At 47.8% G+C, this 19,286-nt stretch overlaps 1 protein-coding gene and 1 long non-coding RNA gene across 2 annotated transcripts in view; one reads left to right on the top strand and one right to left on the bottom strand.

The window, feature by feature from the left end:
* Window positions 1-19,286, bottom strand: part of LOC141085073 (uncharacterized) — a 65,306-nt gene that overhangs the window by 23,286 nt on the left and 22,734 nt on the right. The gene's annotated exons all lie outside the window — the stretch shown is intronic.
* LOC141085665 (guanylin-like) overlaps window positions 1-19,286 on the top strand; it is a 51,818-nt gene that overhangs the window by 14,550 nt on the left and 17,982 nt on the right. Inside the window, exon 2 of the mRNA XM_073571243.1 lies at window positions 15,095-15,296. Coding sequence (XP_073427344.1) covers window positions 15,095-15,296 — 202 coding nt within the window. The remainder of the gene's footprint in view (window positions 1-15,094; window positions 15,297-19,286) is intronic.

Below are 19,286 nucleotides of genomic sequence, written 5' to 3' on the forward strand. Positions count from 1 at the left end.
CTTATAAAGTCACCTGCTCTATTCTCACAATGTGCAAGGCAGCGGAGAAGTCTGCAGTGTAAAATTGACTGGGGGCTTTATAGCCCCACTGGTTCTCAGTCCGTTCTGTCTGTGCCATTTTTAGGGTCAGGGCTCTTTTGCAGGGTTTTGACAGAACAGATTTGTGATGGTAATGTAACATAAAGCGCAGTTCTGGGACCATTAGATACTTATAAATATGCATTTCTATTCCTCCAGGAAATGTGTGAGGAAATACAAATGAGTGGGAGATTCCCACTCAAATGTGCATTTTAAAATCCACAGTGTGTCACTTGTATGTGACAAGATCCACACGTGCCACATGATTTTGTTGAGGAAAGTCCACATTGAATGTGCTGCTCGTGCGCTTACTCTTAGGGCTGACCCTCACTACAGGTCTAGTGCTGAACATTGGGGATTTTCCAGTTCCCCTATGTCAATGTCATTCAGGTAAATTGATCTGATTGGCAGTTCACTATCAGATCTGTAGCAGTGGGGACATATTAGTCAGGGACATGGCAGCCCCTCCATTCTCATCTTGTCATCTTTGACCGCTGGGACCTCGGATACCAGTGTCAGTGCTGATCACTGGCGATTTGTTAGCACAGTCCGTGTCTACAGAAGCATGTCTGGTCTGAAGTGCTGATATCTGCGATCTCATGTTTTGGGGTGCACATACACCTTACATACCTGGCAGCCAAAAGCCCTTTTCTGAGAAGTTGGGGTCCTAAAGCCATGTTTGAATGGAGCATGAGGGATTTTGTGTGACCATCACCCATAGGCTGTGCCAGCGTGCCATGTGGTGGGACCAGGCTGGGAGCAGAAGATGGTGACCGTGGACAGCAGCGGGACGGTGGATGGCGAGGCGCAGACGGTAGGCACTGGCAGACCAGTCACGAGGCGGCGAGCGAGCAGGATGAGTAGACTGTCTGTCTCTGACTCTCTCCGATGTCTCCGTCTCCGGTGGCATGGTGGCGGTGCCCAAAGAGCCATGACGGGAGAGGGAACAGAATCTGGGGGTCTCATGGGGGGTACAATTACATTGACTTAATATGTGACCAACCTAATATAAGGTACTGCCTTTGCCACCTTGCTGGAGTATGTTAGAGTTAGATGGGCACTGACTCAGTATCACCTGGTCATTGTCTGAAGATGGATGCACAATAATGGTTAAAAAAAAGTTACCAAATGTTTAATAGGTTAGAGTAGAGTAGGGCCCTGTCAATAGAGTCTACCTTGTCATGGTGGCAGGCTTAAAAAATCTTTTGGTCAAAACTAAAGCTGATGGCTATGTATGTGATATGGTGTTGATGTGAGATTGGTGAGGGTGTGGTGTAGAAGTGAAGTTTTTCCAAGAAAGGGCGGAGGGATTTTGGAAGGTTCGCATGGTGGAGGAGGAGCTAGGGTGGAGGCGGAGCTGGGGGTGGAGCCTGGACGGAGTCTCAAGGGGGGCCCCATAAATTTTGCCAGTATGGGGCCCCGAAATTCCTAGTGGCAGCCCTGTCCATGGCTGTGGGTGGTGCTGGTGCTGCTGCCAGTGCTGCCACTGCTGCTGCTGCATCTCTTGGGCGGCTGTTGAATAAAGAGAAACAAAGGGCCAATGAATATCTTGATATTCCATGGCCCTAGTTTTGAGGAATGGGGGATTTGATAATTACCTTCTCTCATCTGCTGCTGGCCTCCCCTCCCATTGTTCAGCATGCTGCTCCATTTGGGGTGGTGGTGCTGATGGTGCTGCAGTGGTCTCCTGCCTTCTCCTGCGCCTGGTTGCTGTCTTGGGTGGCATGTTGGGTGTGGCTGAGGGTCCCACTGTCATGCTTTTATATATGTGTCTTGTGGGCAGAGCTACTGAGCATGCTCAGACCCAAAAAACCGGATCCGGCTAACGCCGGATCCGGCGCATTGCGGCGCTCATAGGCTTTCATTGTGTGAAAAAGCCGGACACGCCGGATCCGGCGTGTCTGGCTTTTTCGCCGGAGACAAAAAACGTTACAGTAGCCGTTTTTTCCAGACGCCGGATTGCGACACATTGCCGGATCCGGCGAAAACCGGATGAAACGCATGGCCATCCGGCACGATCCGGCGCTAATGCAAGTCAATGGGAGGGAACCGGATCCGGCATTGCATTTAGTCAGATCCGGTTTTTGTCAAAAGTGCCGGATCGCGCCTGACGGCGAAAACCTGATGTGTGAAAGAGGCCTAACTTAATTTCCTTCTATGACAGAATCACTGATTGGGTGGATCAGGGAAATGCTGTAGATATGGCATACAGTGGGGCAAAAAAGTATTTAGTCAGTCAGCAATAGTGCAAGTTCCACCACTTAAAAAGATGAGAGGCGTCTGTAATTTACATCATAGGTAGACCTCAACTATGGGAGACAAACTGAGAAAAAAAAATCCAGAAAATCACATTGTCTGTTTTTTTTTCATTTTATTTGCATATTATGGTGGAAAATAAGTATTTGGTCAGAAACAAAATTTCATCTCAATACTTTGTGATATATCCTTTGTTGGCAATGACAGAGGTCAAACGTTTTCTGTAAGTCTTCACAAGGTTGCCACACACTGTTGTTGGTATGTTGGCCCATTCCTCCATGCAGATCTCCTCTAGAGCAGTGATGTTTTTGGCTTTTCGCTTGGCAACACGGACTTTCAACTCCCTCCAAAGGTTTTCTATAGGGTTGAGATCTGTAGACTGGCTAGGCCACTCCAGGACCTTGAAATGCTTCTTACGAAGCCACTCATTCGTTTCCCTGGCGGTGTGCTTTGGATCATTGTCATGTTGAAAGACCCAGCCACGTTTCATCATCAATGCCCTTGCTGATGGAAGGAGGTTTGCACTCAAAATCTCACGATACATGGCCCCATTCATTCTTTCATGTACCCGGATCAGTCATCCTGGCCCCTTTGCAGAGAAACAGCCCCAAAGCATGATGTTTCCACCACCATGCTTTACAGTAGGTATGGTGTTTGATGGATGCAACTCAGTATTCTTTTTCCTCCAAACACGACAAGTTGTGTTTCTACCAAACAGTTCCAGTTTGGTTTCATCAGACCATAGGACATTCTCCCAAAACTCCTCTGGATCATCCAAATGCTCTCTAGCAAACTTCAGACGGGCCCGGACATGTACAGGCTTAAGCAGTGGGACACGTCTGGCACTGCAGGATCTGAGTCCATGGTGGTGTAGTGTGTTACTTATGGTAGGCCTTGTTACATTGGTCCCAGCTCTCTGCAGTTCATTCACTAGGTCCCCCCGCGTGGTTCTGGGATTTTTGCTCACCGTTCTTGTGATCATTCTGACCCCACGGGGTGGGATTTTGCGTGGAGCACCAGATCGAGGGAGATTATCAGTGGTCTTGTATGTCTTCCATTTTCTAATTATTGCTCCCACAGTTGATTTCTTCACTCCAAGCTGGTTGGCTATTGCAGATTCAGTCTTCCCAGCCTGGTGCAGGGCTACAATTTTGTTTCTGGTGTCCTTTGACAGCTCTTTGGTCTTCGCCATAGTGGAGTTTGGAGTCAGACTGTTTGAGGGTATGCACAGGTGTCTTTTTATACTGATAACAAGTTTAAACAGGTGCCATTACTACAGGTAATGAGTGGAGGAAAGAGGAGACTCTTAAAGAAGAAGTTACAGGTCTGTGAGAGCCAGAAATCTTGATTGCTTGTTTCTGACCAAATACTTATTTTCCACCATAATATGCAAATAAAATGAAAAAAAAACAGACAATGTGATTTTCTGGATTTTTTTTTCTCAGTTTGTCTCCCATAGTTGAGGTCTACCTATGATGTAAATTACAGACGCCTCTCATCTTTTTAAGTGGTGGAACTTGCACTATTGCTGACTGACTAAATACTTTTTTGCCCCACTGTATCTTGACTTCAGCAAAGCATTTGACAAAGTATCTCACACAATCCTTATTGAAAAAATGACTAAGTATGGAATGGACAAGGCAACTGTTAGGTGGATTCATAACTGGCTTAGTGATCTGACCCAAACATTGGTTGTAAATGGCTGCACATCCAGTTGGAAGAATGTCTCAAGTGGGGTACCATAGGGCTCTGTCCTGGGCCCTGTATTGTTCAACATCTTTTTCAATGATTTAGATGAAGGAATTGAGGGTAAACTGATTAAATTTGCTGATGACAAAAAGCTAGGAGGGATAGCTAATACTAGAGAAGAGAGAAAGAGTTCTTCCATGCTTCCCACTGGACTCTCTTATCAGGTGGCAGAGGTGCATCCCAATCAGAAGACTCCTTGGTTACATCTCTTAGTATGGCTTTGCCTTGTATAGTAGCAGGAGCTGCAAAACCCAAGGGATCGTACAGACTGTTAATGGTAGACAGGAGACCTCTGCGTGTGAAAGGCTTTTCTTCCTGGGTGACCTGAAAGGTAAAAGTGTCTGACTGTAGATTCCAGAGAAGCCTGAGGCTGCGTTGCATTGGTGTGGGGTCTGACCCCAGATCCAGGTCTCTGACACTGTTATACAAGTCTTGGGAAGGGAATGCTTTCATGAGTTCTTGGATGTTTGCGGCTATTTTGTGAAGCCTGAGGTTAGAGCAAGCAAGCATCTCCTGTGCTCTCCTGAGAAGACTGATGGCAGTCTCTTTTGAAGGCATGGCTTTCAGACAGTCATCAACATAAAAGTCTTTCTCTATGAATTGTCTGACATCTGACTCATATTCTATTTCTCCTTCTAGAGCTAACCTTTTGAGTCCATAGATAGCAACTGCAGAAGGGCTATTGCCAAAGATGTGCACTCTCATGCGGTACTCTGTGACTTCTTTAGTAGGATCATTGTCTCTGTACCAGAAGAATGTTAGGAAGTTCCTGTCTCTCTCTCTCACAAGGAAACAATGGAACATTTGCTGGATGTCAACGATGAAGGCAATGGAAACCTTACGGAAGCGCATAAGTACTCCCAGCAGTTTGTTATTGAGGTCTGGTCCTGTCAGTAGAACATCAATCAGGGAGACATCATCAAACAGCACTGGAGTGGAACACCACTCTAATCTGGCCTGGTTTCTTAGGGTGGTATACGCCAAACATGGGTAGGAACCAGCATTCTTCAGAGTCTTTGAGAGTGGGAGCTAGTTTTGCATGACAGTTCTCAAATATCTTTGACATGAAGGAGAAGAAGTGATCTCTCATCTCTGGCTTCTTTTGCAAATTATGTTTGAGAGTGGAGAAACGTTTGAATGCCTGATCTCTCAATGTTTGGTAGACATGGTCTGTGGGTTCTGAAGGGAAGAGGTGCGACCCAGCTGTTGGTCTCATCTTTTATGAGCCCTTTGTCCATTACCTCTAAGAACAGCTTACCGACATTGCTGCTTGGTTTTCTTGCTTAGTTCTATGGAAGACTGTGCACCCCAGCTGATCCTTATAGCTTCCTGACACCATACTGCTGTTATGAGTAAAGTCTATTAAGTGATTGGGTAGTTGGATGCTGTGTGGTAGTTCCTTGACATGGAACTCGTTGCAAGGTTGAAACAGACATGGGCGCCCTTTCTCCAGTGTATTTGTTAGCATGCTTGTCACAGAAAATGGGGCGTGCATGTGTCCCAAGCATACGTTTCCTATTATGACCCATCCTAGGTCTAGCTTTTGTGCATAGGGAGCATTGTTGAGTCCATTGATATGACTTCTCACTTTATGAACCTGCAGGATGTCTCTTCCCAACAGCAGTATTATCTGTGCCTGAGGGTCGAGTTACGGTATGAGGTGTGCCATGTGTTTTAAATGAGCATGATGGATTGCCACATCTGGTGTCTGGGATCTGATTACACTCGATGATTGTAGGTAGTGGCAGGCAGAATTGTCCGTCTAAGGACTCAATTTGGTAGTCAGTGGTTTTCCTGCCCGCTGTTGTCACAGTACCTGCACATGTCTTTAAAGAGTAAGGAGTGCTTGGTCCTTTAATGTTAAATAGGTCAAAGAATGTTGATCTGGCCAGGGATCGATTACTTTGATCATCCAAGATAGCATACAGTCTCACAGCTTTGTCTCTATGGCCCTTTGGGTACACTCTGACGAGGCATATTTTTGAACAAGACCAACTGTCTATTGTCCCTTTACAGACTTCAGTACATTGTGAAGTGATCTCTGGCGTAGCTGCATCGGTGCTCTTTTCCTCCCCGCCATGCTCACTGTCAGCTGGCGTATTTTGCGCACTCCATGGAGCTGGGCCAGGGTGTAGGGCAGTGTTATGATCTGTGGTTCCACATTCTGTGCATTTTACACTGACCTTACAATCTTGATGAGTGGTAGATGAGCAGTACTTGTAGCAGATACCGTTCTCTTTCAGCAAGCTTCTGCGATCCGGCATAGATTTCCCTCTGAAGGCTCTGCATTTCAGGAGAGGATGAGGCTTCTGATGGAGTGGGCACTGCTTGTCAGGTTCTCGTACCTTTGTCTCTGATTGAGAGCAGCCAGCAGACCTGTAATTGGAACTTGGAGAAGAAACATTAGTCTTGTGCACTGCCACAGATGTTCTGCGTGGGTTTGCAGCTGGTAGTGGTGCAGCATATGACGCTGTAAAGTCAAAGCTGGGATCATTTCTGATTGCCGCTTGTTCGTGTATAAAGTCTACAAAAACGGAGAAGGGAGGCAATGAAACACTGTGTTTGTATTTGTACGTGGAGCCACGTGTGAGCCACCTCTCCTGTAGATTGTAGGGCAACTTTTGGACTATAGGGTTAACACCTTTGGCTGTGTCGAGGTTTGTGAGTCCTGGTTGGTCACCTTCACATTTGGCAACCAGGACCTCTTGTAGCAGGTCACCTAGCTCTCTAAGTTTTGAGAGACCTTTGTTAGATATTTTAGGAAAGTCATTGATTCTTTTGAACAAGGCTCTCTCTATTACCTCTGCAGAGCCGTAACACTCGTCTAGCCTCTTCCCGATCTCTTTAAGGCCTATTTGAGGGTGGTTTATATTAATGTCTCTGATCCTTACTGCATGTTTGACTGACTCTTCTCCCAGATATTTGACTAAGAGGTCTATCTCCTCCCTGTTTTTTAGCCCCAAGTCTCTGGTAACATTTTGGAAGGAAGCTTTCCAAGCTCTGTAACCTTCAGCGTGGTCAGTGAATTTCATGAGTCCCTTGGCAACTAGATGACGTCGTGTGAAGATCCTAGCAAGTTCTGATGTGAACCGGTTGTCGGCAGAGTATACTGGTGATGTGTCACCCTGATAGTGATGTGAGGTGCGTTCATACCTGTTAGTATCCTCAGGGTGGCGCCAGCCGGTGTCATATTGCTTCGGTCTGACATGCGGTGTGTCAGCAAGGTGATTCACGTTGGTTACCTGGTGAGGGGCAAAGAAGACAGGAGTTGCTTTGCTTCACATTTTCCTGGAGCTGAGCCTCATGATGACTCTCACTCGTTTCACTGGATGTGTTGTGATCTTGGTTATAGTTTGGATCAGGAAGTTCATTAACATAATGAGATGTACGTTGTGGTCAATCTGGCAGCGGCAACTTCAGCCTTGATGTACTGCTGCAACTATGCAGCTCAGGGTTGTGTGTGGCTTCCAGTGCTTCTGCCTCGGCCAATGCGGCGGCAGCCTCTCTTTTTAATGCTAGGCTCTCTAAGGCAGCATCCACACGTGTCTTCTCTAACTGCATCATTCTCTCTTGCTCATCTCTTTCTAAGGATAACCTTCTCTCTTGATCCTCTCTCTCTATGCATGAGTTGCATCTCCTCTTCAGCATAGCGTGCTTGTGTGGCGCCCCTGAGGGTTCAGTTGCCACAGAGGTACTGCACCTCCTCCTGAGGTGTGGTACCCCACTATCCAGGTAAGGTGGAGACACCTGACCACACTCCAACACCTGCACCCCACACCACAAAGTAGTATAGCAAAGCACCTTCGGCGGCTCCCTGCTTGGAGTGTAGCATAGCACCCCTTGGTGGCTCCCTGCTTGGAACACGAAACATGCTGGGAGGTGGGTGGAGCTGGGTTTGCACTAAAAGAGCGGGAAGAGTTTAGGAGTCAGCCAGTCAGTGAGTCTGACAGAGAGGGAGAGTTTGAGAGATCCCCAGGAGAGGGATGGATGGATGGAAGTGCTGCAGCAGACCTCAGTGACCTGGGTCTGCTGGCACAGGAAAGGAACATTGAAGGAAAGCCTGACTCTCCATAAAAAGGAATGGATTAGTACGGAACGTGAGGACAATAAGAGAACAAGGACCAGGGTTAGAGGAGAACCCTTCCCAAGTTTTAAGCGCAAGGCCGGGGCCCTGTCCCCAAGGTTGTATGGATACTAATGGTCCTGCAGCAGACACCGGAGGAATAGAAGTAGTGACCACTTTATTCCCACACAAGACTTGGGGGCACAACAGCAACGATAGTGAGCCGGGACTAGGTAGAAGGAGTCCCCGAAGCAGGCTACAGCTGTCTGTCGTACATGTAGAGTGCATAAGAACATCTGACAGGAGGAACTCCAGTTTAACTCCGTACTGCGAGTACTTCACTCAAAGGCGCAAAGAGGGAGACGTTCAGAAAAGGCACATATGTTGACGGAGTGTTGGAAAAGAGTACTTCATCCTGCCTGGAAGTTGGCTGAGCTCCTGACCTGGAGGACACGGCACGGATGCGGGCACCTGTACCATAACAGACTGTGAGTAAAGCTTTGGAACTACATGCCCTGGTGTCCTCCACTTATTCCGGCGCCAACCCGTCCAGCACTGCTACATTTCTTGCGCCCAACACTACACCATCTAAGTGTCACTTCACCTACTCTGCCCTGGGACTACAGCCCTGCCTGTGGAGGGCTATAACATCATTGCTGCACCACACCACCTGTCCCAGAGGATCTGTCTGCAGCGTCGGCTTACATCTTCATTGCCGAACACCACAGGTGGCGTCACAAATCACTTATAACCTTTCACCACCATAAGCACACTGAAACAAACCCCTTTTGTAATGGAGCCCCAGGGCCACGGACCGGGTCACTGCTGCCGTGACAACCCCCCATTGAGATCAGCCGGCCCGGTACCGAGTACCCCACGGCCTTGGTGAGTGAGGGCGCTTCACTCGCATTTTGGCGGCTTCCGCATTTGCGCGGGCAATGGCGACCGCGCTGCTGATAGATACAGTCTTTGAGGAGAAGGATGTAGCAGATTTTATCCTGTGTGATTTGTGGGACATGGTGTCTTAGAGGGATGTTTGGCTGAGCAGAAATTGCTGTAGCTGTATTAGTAGCCGGTGACTTGAATCTCACTAGAAGGATCTCTGCAGCATCACTAGTTTCTGCAAGCTGGATGAAGGGTGTCTTTTCCCTGGATTGCACTAGCTGGATAGCGTTGTGCAACTGGCCTCTGCAGAATGGAAGATTCTTCTCTCTATTTCCCACTAGCTGGAGAGCCGGTGTTTTACTAGGGTCCTGCGAGATGGAAAGCTCCTGTCTGTATTCCCACTAGCTGGAAAGCCACTGTTTCACTGTCATGCTCTCACTAAATGAACGGGATTCAAATAGCTTAGCAAGCAGCTAAAACGCTATACCGGGTCCAATACGGGAGACTGTAGTTGAATCTGTGTTTTATTGAACGTAGGTACAGTATATTGATGAGGTGAAACTATAAACAGAAATACATAGAGACAATCAGTGTCGGGTACATAGAAAATACATATACACATAACGTACATGACTGCACTAATAGCTGAACAAGGGAACTGTCTAAGCTGGCCAATATGAGAGATAATGATATATAAAGGGAGCGTGTCACTTACCAGCGATGCTAACACTGGGGAAAAGGTGGATAAGGAGTTTCCAGTATGCAAGCAGATAGAAAATGGAGGACTGGACAGGGAAATGGGGCTGGACTAGACTAGAATCCCTTGCAAATCTACCCATGATACAGTGGGAGTTGGAGGGAAAATGAAATTAAAGCAGGAAGAGAATAACACTGCAGTTATTATTTTTGGCCACTAGATGGAGCTGGAAACAATGCACATCAAACTGTAAGGCAAACTGAGCATTATCACAGAATTTATGCTATAAAAATAAACATTTAAGAGTCAATATTTATGTCGGAGACAGAACAATTATCTTTCCACAGTACATTGCCCCCACACAATGTGGTGTCCCCACAGTACATTACACACAGTATGATATCCCCACAGTACATCCCCACACACAGTATGATGTACACTAGGGTGACCGGATCTCATATGGGGGGGGGGGAAATGTCAGAATCTTGTTCGTCTGGACCCCACAAAACGATTCCCCTTTCCAGATATTGAGAGAGCCAAAATTTGAGCTCGATCAAACGACGTTAACCCGTGCCGCTCGTCACTCAAAGTTTGAAAAAATCCAAATTGAGGTATTTTAAGATTTAGGTATTTTGCATAGTCTGTTAGACTATAAAGAATGTGACAACAACATTGCAGAAATAGCCCTGACCAAATTTTCGAACCATTTGTGGTATTTGAATGCAGAGTTGGTGGGATTATCGGTTTTTGATCCCACCATTACAGACAATGAAAAGTGGCTAATAAATTGCTCAGTAGCACAGATGAACCATCAGAGCACGCTAACCTACATGAGTTGATAATTTTACATAGTTATCTAATCTATTCTAGAGCTTTTGTTAAAGTAGTTTTTGAAACGTCAGAATATAATGCTCGGCATTTGCTTACAACTTGCAGGACATATTGCTTTTGTTCTTCATCTTTTGTCAGAAGGTCGTTAAAGTCGGTTACTTCCTACCTCTTTTAATTTTTCATTCCTAACTTTTGGATTTACAACCCTAGCGTGCTCTGATGGTTCATCTGTGCTACTGAGCAATTTATTAGCCATTAACAACTTTTCATTGTCTGTAATGGTGGGATCAAAAAACGATAATCCCACCAACTCTGCATTCAAATACCACAAATGGTTCGAAAATTTGGTCAGGGCTATTTCTGCAATGTTGTTGTCACATTCTTTATAGTCTAACAGACTATGCAAAATACCTAAATCTTAAAATACCTCAATTTGGATTTTTTCAAACTTTGAGCGACGAGCGGCACGGGTTAACGTCGTTTGATCGAGCTCAAATTTTGGCTATCTCAATATCTGGAAAGGGGAATCGTTTTGTGGGGTCCAGACGGACAAAATTCCGACATCGATTTTTTTGCGGTCATCCTAATGTACACACATTACATTCTCCTCTCACACACCTCCACACATACAGTATTTTCTTTCCACAGTACATTTCTTCCATATAGTATGGCATCCTCACAGTACATTACACACAGTATGATGTCCCAACAGTATATTCACACACACAGTATGATGTATCCACAGTATATTCAACCACACACAATACAATGTCCCAACAGAACATTCCCTCCACACACAGTATGATGTCCCCACAGTACATTCCCCCACAAAATATGTCACCACAGTATATTGCCCCCACACAGTATGATGTCCCAACAGTACAGTACATTCCCTACACACAGTATGATGTCCCTGTAACTAAGGGGACATGAGGGGGTAGTTGTAGCAGAGTAATTAAAGGCACAGTACACCGATAGAGTCCATGGAGCAGATATTCAGTGAGCACCACCCCCGGCCCCCTTGTACATGCAATCCTGTTCTGTTTTTCCACAAACAGGGTTACCTTGTTTCCTCTCCGTCCACAGTAGTTCAGGCGAAGCAGAGTCAGAAGGCAACTGTTGTCCAACGGGGAATAACTTTAATATACAGGGATGGTATAGAAGGGATGAACGAGGAAGGAATGGAAGTAATGCACAAGGGTAGAATGGAAGTAGAAGAGCACAACACTGGATCTCTGATCTCTCCCTGCCCTTTCCACAGCTGCACCCACAGCAGTTGCAGAGGCCTGAAGTTCTGCAGTAGTCCACACGCCGGGATTAACCCTACAGAAGCGGAGGCACTTCCAGAGCCCTGGGGCCCGTGTTGCGGTTCTTCAATCCTTTGTCCTTAGTCCTTGGTCATTGGCACCCCTTTTGAGTCCTCTCAGTCCATTCTGGATCCTTGTCCCTTCCTCTGCTCAGTCCTTTATCAGGGCAACAAGCCTCTCCTGTCTGGATGATCTGGCAGTGCCCCTCTTGCTAAGTCCCTCTGCCCTGGCCAACGATCCGGGCAGAACTAAAGAAGCTACAACTTCCTTCCACCTTGTGGCTGCTAGCCCAGCCCACATTCTTAACTATTGCTGTCCCTAACTGGACAGGCAGCAGCAAATGCAAGAGACACAGTAAGATTTAAAGGGAACAACACTCAAAACATAGTAAGAAAAGGACATACATTACATTACAACCACAAAAACACGGGATGTTGTAAGGAAGGAGGAACTGAGGGAACCGTCCATCTCCTTACACTCTCCCTTCTTTAAACATGGCCATCCCTGGCTAAGGAAAACTTGGCAATGCATAAAATGGCAGTCCATAAAACCCATTCAGTTCTTTAGTGGCCGGTCATCCTTTTTAACCTTGGCGGCCAAGTCTTTAAAGTGGGTCTCACTCAGACCCGGCAGTTCTTCTGAGGACAGTCTCCCCCTCCCTCCTTTCAGCGGATCATAGGTCCTTTTGACAGTGGTGGGCTGCGCTTAAACATGGGGCCACTACAAGGGTAAGAATGTGGACAAAGTTCAGAAGCAAGCAGTCCAGCAGCCACATCCGGTGCCCACTGTCATTAACCCTCATGGAGTCTTGGTCCTGTGATCCAGCAAAGGAGGCACCAACACGTGCAAACAAAACTGGGAGGAGGGGAAAATAACAACAAACACATTTATACTAAGTGCATGGGAGGTCATACAGAAGGAGATGGTGCAGCTGAGGGGACCAGTCATCTCCTTACATCTCCTTACATCCCCATACCAGTTAACCTTCGTGTGTGTTCTTTCACATACCTGCTTGTGAAGAATATGGAGATATAATTTCATGCTTATCATTTGCATCTTTTGTGGCATAGGATTATAAATTCCTCTTCAGTTTGCTCCTGTAACAAAACAACTAGACCCTCTTCATTGGTTAGCTGGCTCAGCAGGGTGGGCCAAGCCTCAAAGGCTGCTAGTGACAGATCTCACACCTTGGTCAGCTAGCTAACCGGAGGCTGCAGTATCTGCATGTGCTGCAGCCACATCCGCACACAATCGCCCAACAGGATCTGGGGCTTCTGGCTCGGGATACTGTGTGTGAAGGTGCAGGGCAGGAGAGGAAGGAAGCCAGCGCAGTGAGACGGCCAGGGAAGGAACATCTGAAGGGGGTTCTGACAAGGTGTACCCCAAATTACTTGAGAGCTGGCTGGACCACCAACCCTGAGGACACAGCACCCCGACTGGGGAATGTACCTGGAGAACTGTGAGTAAAAGTGTGGAAACTGCACTCCGCTGTGTCCTCAGATTTATTTACTCTGTCACCTGCATTGCACCACAACCACTAGCATCATCTTTTACACCTATAACTGCCCTGGGGCCTAGCTCTGCCCGTGGAGAGCTGTAACAACTCTGCTGCATCACCAACAGCCCCAGCGGTTTCTTTTTCAGCATCGGCTTCATTGCGGAACACCACGAGTGGCATCACAAATATATTTCCCCATAAACTACTACCCCCATTTTTTATTTACATTGCACGCCCAGGGTCACGGACCGGGTCACTGCTGCTGTGAAAAATTCCCCGAAGGACTGACCGGCCAGGTACCCTAGGGGGCGCTGCACATGTGGTCCAGTTCGACAGTGGGGGTCTCGTCAACTAACATGCTGTAAATGATATAGGAGCCAGCTGGCAGCCCATCCCCCCTGCGGCCCAGCACACGCATGGTCAAACATCAACCCGATTAAATGACATATATTCTGCTTATATCTTTTGTCCTACTACTATTGTATTTGCATATATGACCATAGTATATGTGTAACCATCGTGTATTGACTAGGGTGCCCTTAAGGCGATTAAATTTATAAATAAACGTTGTGCTGCTATTTTATCTCGATCTATGAATCACACATCTTTCTCAGTTTAACTTTCCATGTCTCCGGGGATGGTTTCTGGCCTTATATATACCTGTCAACGGAGCGGGGTTATATCTAATGAGAAACTGGTGGCAGTTCTACTGGGCTGGCAGCGCTCTGTTTCACTTTTGCTAGTGAAAGGGGCCTCTCGGGGTTGTGAGCGAGTGTGGTGCCACATTAGTGACTGCATGGGCCACATCCTCTCACTGCCCATGCCTCCCTGGGCCTGTGTGCACAGGGTCATTTGTGCAAAACTGTACCAAGCTGACCTTCCGTGTCCCCAGGGGGTGCGGAATGCCATGTTTGTGAAAGTGGGGAGACCTCATTACTTGATTCAACTGATATAATAGTGACGTCAGGTGTGGTGGCGAGGTACGTGTTCCTCACATTTGGTGGCAGCGGTGGGATTTTGCATGATCTCTCTGGTGTCATCCTACACAAGCAGTGGCAGCGGTGGGATTCTCCGTGATCTTTCCGGTGTCCTGCTTCACACTGCTCCTCTCCTAATAAGCTGGTCTCTGCTGCTCTGTCAGTTGACCTTAGCATGTCTTTGCACGTCCTTCAGCCTGAAATCAGAATGGTAAAGCAGGGATCTGATGGTTCCTTTACTGTATTCAACTGTATTTTTGACATGAAGACATTCCCAAACTCCTGAGACAGCTCCCCAAATTCTGGTCCGTCCACCTCTATGCAGGAGAAACCTTTAAACAACACTCCCACCACCACCACCACCACCACCACTTTTAGTGTCCTACATAGAAATAATTCAGAATCTGCTCCTAAGGATAGAGAATGAAATAAACATCTTGAACTCACCGTCGGTTACTAGAGCCATTCATACAAAAAAGGGGTCAGCCTTCGGTAATAGCATGAGGGGGATCACAAGTTGCTGCAGACCTGTACTTCATGACCGCCATGCCATCATAGATAAGTGATTGACTGCGGTTGGGTGTAATCCGGGCTCCTCTTATACCCGGGGACTGTTGTCTGGGCTGCAGCGTCACTCCCTCCATGTAGCATTAGACCTTCTTGCTAGTGACTTTATAGGATGGTGATGGATACACTTTTTAACCTTGTTTCGCACCTATAGTTTGGGATTTCCTGTCTTGTTACATTTTTCAGGTTGGAGATCTCACTTTTCCCCTTGAGTCTGTGAAGAAGCTGAAGGAAGTTTTGGGCAGCAGGATGGTGGCCGATGACCGTGCACAGGGTGACGATATCCCTGTGTATGAGAAGATTTGCAGCAGCCACGTTTTCCCAGAACTGCGGGATCTGTGCGACTCTGAACAAACAGCGCTGATTGCAGAGACACTGCGCGGACTCGGTAATGAATGCCACCATTTTATCATTCCACGGGCAGAACTTCTACTATCTCCCATTAGCCATGGATTGATCATAGTATCACTGCTTGATGTCAGTAATATGATGATCATATACCGTCAAATTCTATGAGAAATTGTAGAGCTGTCCGTACAATGTATCACTTCCATCATCCTAGACTCCAGCAGCTTGCGGTCACTGGTTAGAGTAACGAAGGCTGCAAATGTCCAAATATCAGCTTCTTTTCAACAGCACGTAAAATCCAAAGCAAAAGATGAACACAATCCAGCTCATCTGAACCCTCAGTACACAGACCAGTAGCCAAGTGCAGCTGGTGAATGCCGCAAACTGCGGGATCTCTGCACAGGAAAACAAATAGTAGAGCAGGAATGGAGATCTCATCCCTCCCACTGTTGATCCAAGTCCCAGAACACGCATGCCTGATGGATATGGGGACCCTCAATCCCTTTAAAAACAACCATAACTCCTGTAAGCATCAACCCTAATAAAGTACAAAACAAATTTAGATATCAAAAATGGCCACAGCTTTATTAAAATCACAGGATTATACAACCATAGTTGGATAGTAGTAGAGATAGTAAGAGTCAGGCCGGACAACCGAAAGTGTTACCATACCACATCCTTCAGGTGGCCCCCCATAGCTGGGCCTGTTCACCACTTTGAGGTTTACATACCTCCGACTCATGATGAGTCATCCTACAGTGCTCAGGAAAGGAAAATCACTGTGGAGGAAACCTCTAGCAAACAATGGCTGAAGGATCACCCTCCTTGGGCTTTGAAGGATTTAGCTGTTTCTACACATAACGGAATCGGACATGGAACAACATACATGACCAGTAATGCAACAAACACTTGAATGGCGATGCCTGGTCTCATTGTCACACTGAAATAACTGTAGAAATTATTGTAACAAGATGGGAGGAAAAATGTTTCCTCTAGTTCATCAGGTAAGGGCCCTCATATGTCCACTTAAAAATGTACAGGTGGGACGGTACTTTTTTACTATCCGTGTGGTTCTCTGTTGGCCGTCTGTGTGTGTAACGGGGGCCCTGGTGCCTGCTGTGATGAGGCACTTTAAGTCTTCAGCACCCGGGTGCCCCGATACTACAACTTTGGTGTGTCTTGGTGTTGGTGCGGCATGTGTGCAATTCTTCACTCACCTGCGGGACCGAAGCCTGATCAGGATACAGTGTCCCATGGGGATCCGAACACAAAGAAATGTCCGCAGAATCCTTGCTCTTTTTCTTTAAGGTTTTATTTGAAAAAGGTTCTAGCAGCACAGTTACAGTCCTTCCATTCCAGTAAAACGTAAACATGATATATTCTGTACAGTCCCTGGTCTGGCCCTGCCACTTCTTGTCCTGCATGTTCTCTGAGCCCAAGGCCTGCAGAATCCTCCTGTTAGCAGTCACTGGACGCTTCCCAGGGCCGGACTGGGACTAAAATTCAGCCCTGGCATTTGAAGTTACACAGGCCCACTAGTCACATGGTGACTATATAATATCTTTGTACACTTGTAGTTTACAAGAAGTGAGAGGAGATTAACACGACTATATAACATGTAGTCACAGCTGTGCCCAGTATTTCAGCTCAGTCCTATTTATTGCTTTTAGGTACAGTACTCCTCCCAAATCTCTGTCCCCTTTTGTATGCATGATTACAGAATTCCTGGCAGAACTGCTCTCTATTGGGCAACCAGACCCCCTGGTCATAGCCGCCCCTATCATACCTCCCAACTTTTGAAGAAGGGAAAGATGGACAAAGACTGCGGCGTGACTGCAAATTTTGGCCACGCCCAGCCACACCCATTTCACAACTAGTCACACCCATGTCCACACCTAATCGCACCCATTTAGCACTGCTGATCACACTGACTGGTACTGAGGCCGGGCACAGTGGCTGGCATTATGGGCACACTGACTGGCACTAAGGAAGAGAGAAAACAGAGAGAGAGAAAAAAGAAAACAGAGAGAGCAAGAAAGAAAGGGGAAAGAAAGAAAGAACAGTGAGAGACAAAGAAAGATCAGTGAGAGACAGAGAAAGAACAGAGAGAGAAAGAAAGAGGGGAAAGAAAGAACAGAGAGAGACAGAGAAAGAACAGAGAGAAAGAAGTAAAGAAAAGAAAGAACAGAGAGAAAGAGAGGAAAGAAAAAGAAAGAGGGGAAGAAAGAACAGAGAGAGAAAAAAGAAAGATTAGAGAGAGAAAGAAAGAACAGAGAGAGAAAGAAAGAACAGAGAGAGAAAGAAAATAAGGGAAAGACAGAACAGAGAATGAAAGAACAGAGAAAGAAAGAAAAAGAGAGAAAGAAATAAAGAAAGATTCTACAAAGATACTATAGCAGCCCGGCTCCCATTGTAGTGCCCACCTGAGCCTCCCGGTGCAGGACCTATCATGATCCGCTCACATGGCCGGCATCCCCGATTCCAAGGCGATCCTGCTGTCTGCGCTGTCGGAGGAGGACACGGTGATGGATCTGAAGCATTCCTGGTTCCGTCACAATCTCCTCAAGAAATTATCTCATTTCCGGTCAGCTTCCAGCACATCACTTCAGGTGGAACGTCATGTGTGTGTTTTAAAATGCTCCTCGGGGCTCCGCTGTGTACTCCTGTGTCCGTGGGAAAAGCCCACTTTGTATGCTTTGTACACACTTGGCTCCGCTCCGTACATCCCGTACACATATGGCTCCACTCCATACACACACGGCTCCACTCCGTCCACCTCGTACACGCGCGGCTCCACTCCGTCCACCTCGTACACGCGCGGCTCCTCTCCGTACACCTCGTACACGTGCGGCTCCTCTCCGTACACCTCGTACACACGTGGCTCCGCTCCGTACAACTCGTACACACTGCTCCGCTCCGTACACCTCATACACACACTGCTCCGCTCCGTACACCTCGTACACGCGCGGCGCGGCTCCTCTCCGTACACCTCGTACACACTGCTCCGCTCCGTACACCTCGTACACACTGCTCCGCTCCGTACACCTCGTACACACTGCTCCGCTCCGTACACCTCGTACACACTGCTCCGCTCCGTACACCTCGTACACACTGCTCCGCTCCGTACACACTGCTCTGCTCCGTACACACACGACTCCACTCCGTACACCTCGTACACACGGCTCCTCTCCGTACACCTCGTACACACTGCTCCGCTCCGTACACCTCGTACACACGGCTCCGCTCCGTACACCTCGTACACACACGGCTCCGCTCCGTACACCTCGTACACACACGGCTCCGCTCCGTACACCTCGTACACACACGGCTCCGCTCCGTACAACTCGTACACGCGCGGCTCCTCTCCGTACACCTCGTACACACTGCTCCGCTCCGTACAACTCGTACACACTGCTCCGCTCCGTACACCTCGTACACACACGGCTCCGCTCCGTACACCTCGTACACACACGGCTCCGCTCCGTACACCTCGTACACACACGGCTCCGCTCCGTACACCTCGTACACACGCGGCTCCGCTCCGCACACATTGTACACACACGGCTCCGCTCCGTACACCTCATACACACACAGCTCTGCTACATCCACACTGTAAATCCTGACCCCACACATACTTACCTCAACCAGCACCATGACAACAGCAAAGCAGAGTCTTGCAGACGGTAGAGGCAAGGCTGAGCGCACAGGACCTGTGATGAGGTCACAGGAGGGGCGGAGTCAGGGGTCTGGACAAAGGCTCCTGATCATGTGACCCCCTGACTCCTCCCCTCCTGTGACCTCATCACAGGTCCTGCGAACAGAGCGAGCAGGCAAGCGAGTGCGACGCTGTGAGTGGCTGCGGGGGGGGAGGGGGTCTCATGCTAAGGCGAGGATGGGGTGCGTGGGGGGGCGTGGCGGCTTATCTCCCTGCAGTGCGGGAGGAACTTGAAACTATCACCGCCGTGCCCGCAGAGGGCCGGCGGCAGGAGCAACAGTGGCAGCAGCAGCTGGCAATTGGCCAGATGATCGG

Source organism: Dendrobates tinctorius, unplaced genomic scaffold (genome assembly GCF_039654945.1).
Source record: "Dendrobates tinctorius isolate UK_male_01 unplaced genomic scaffold, ASM3965494v1 ptg000028l, whole genome shotgun sequence".
In the NCBI taxonomy this organism is placed as follows: domain Eukaryota; kingdom Metazoa; phylum Chordata; class Amphibia; order Anura; family Dendrobatidae; genus Dendrobates; species Dendrobates tinctorius.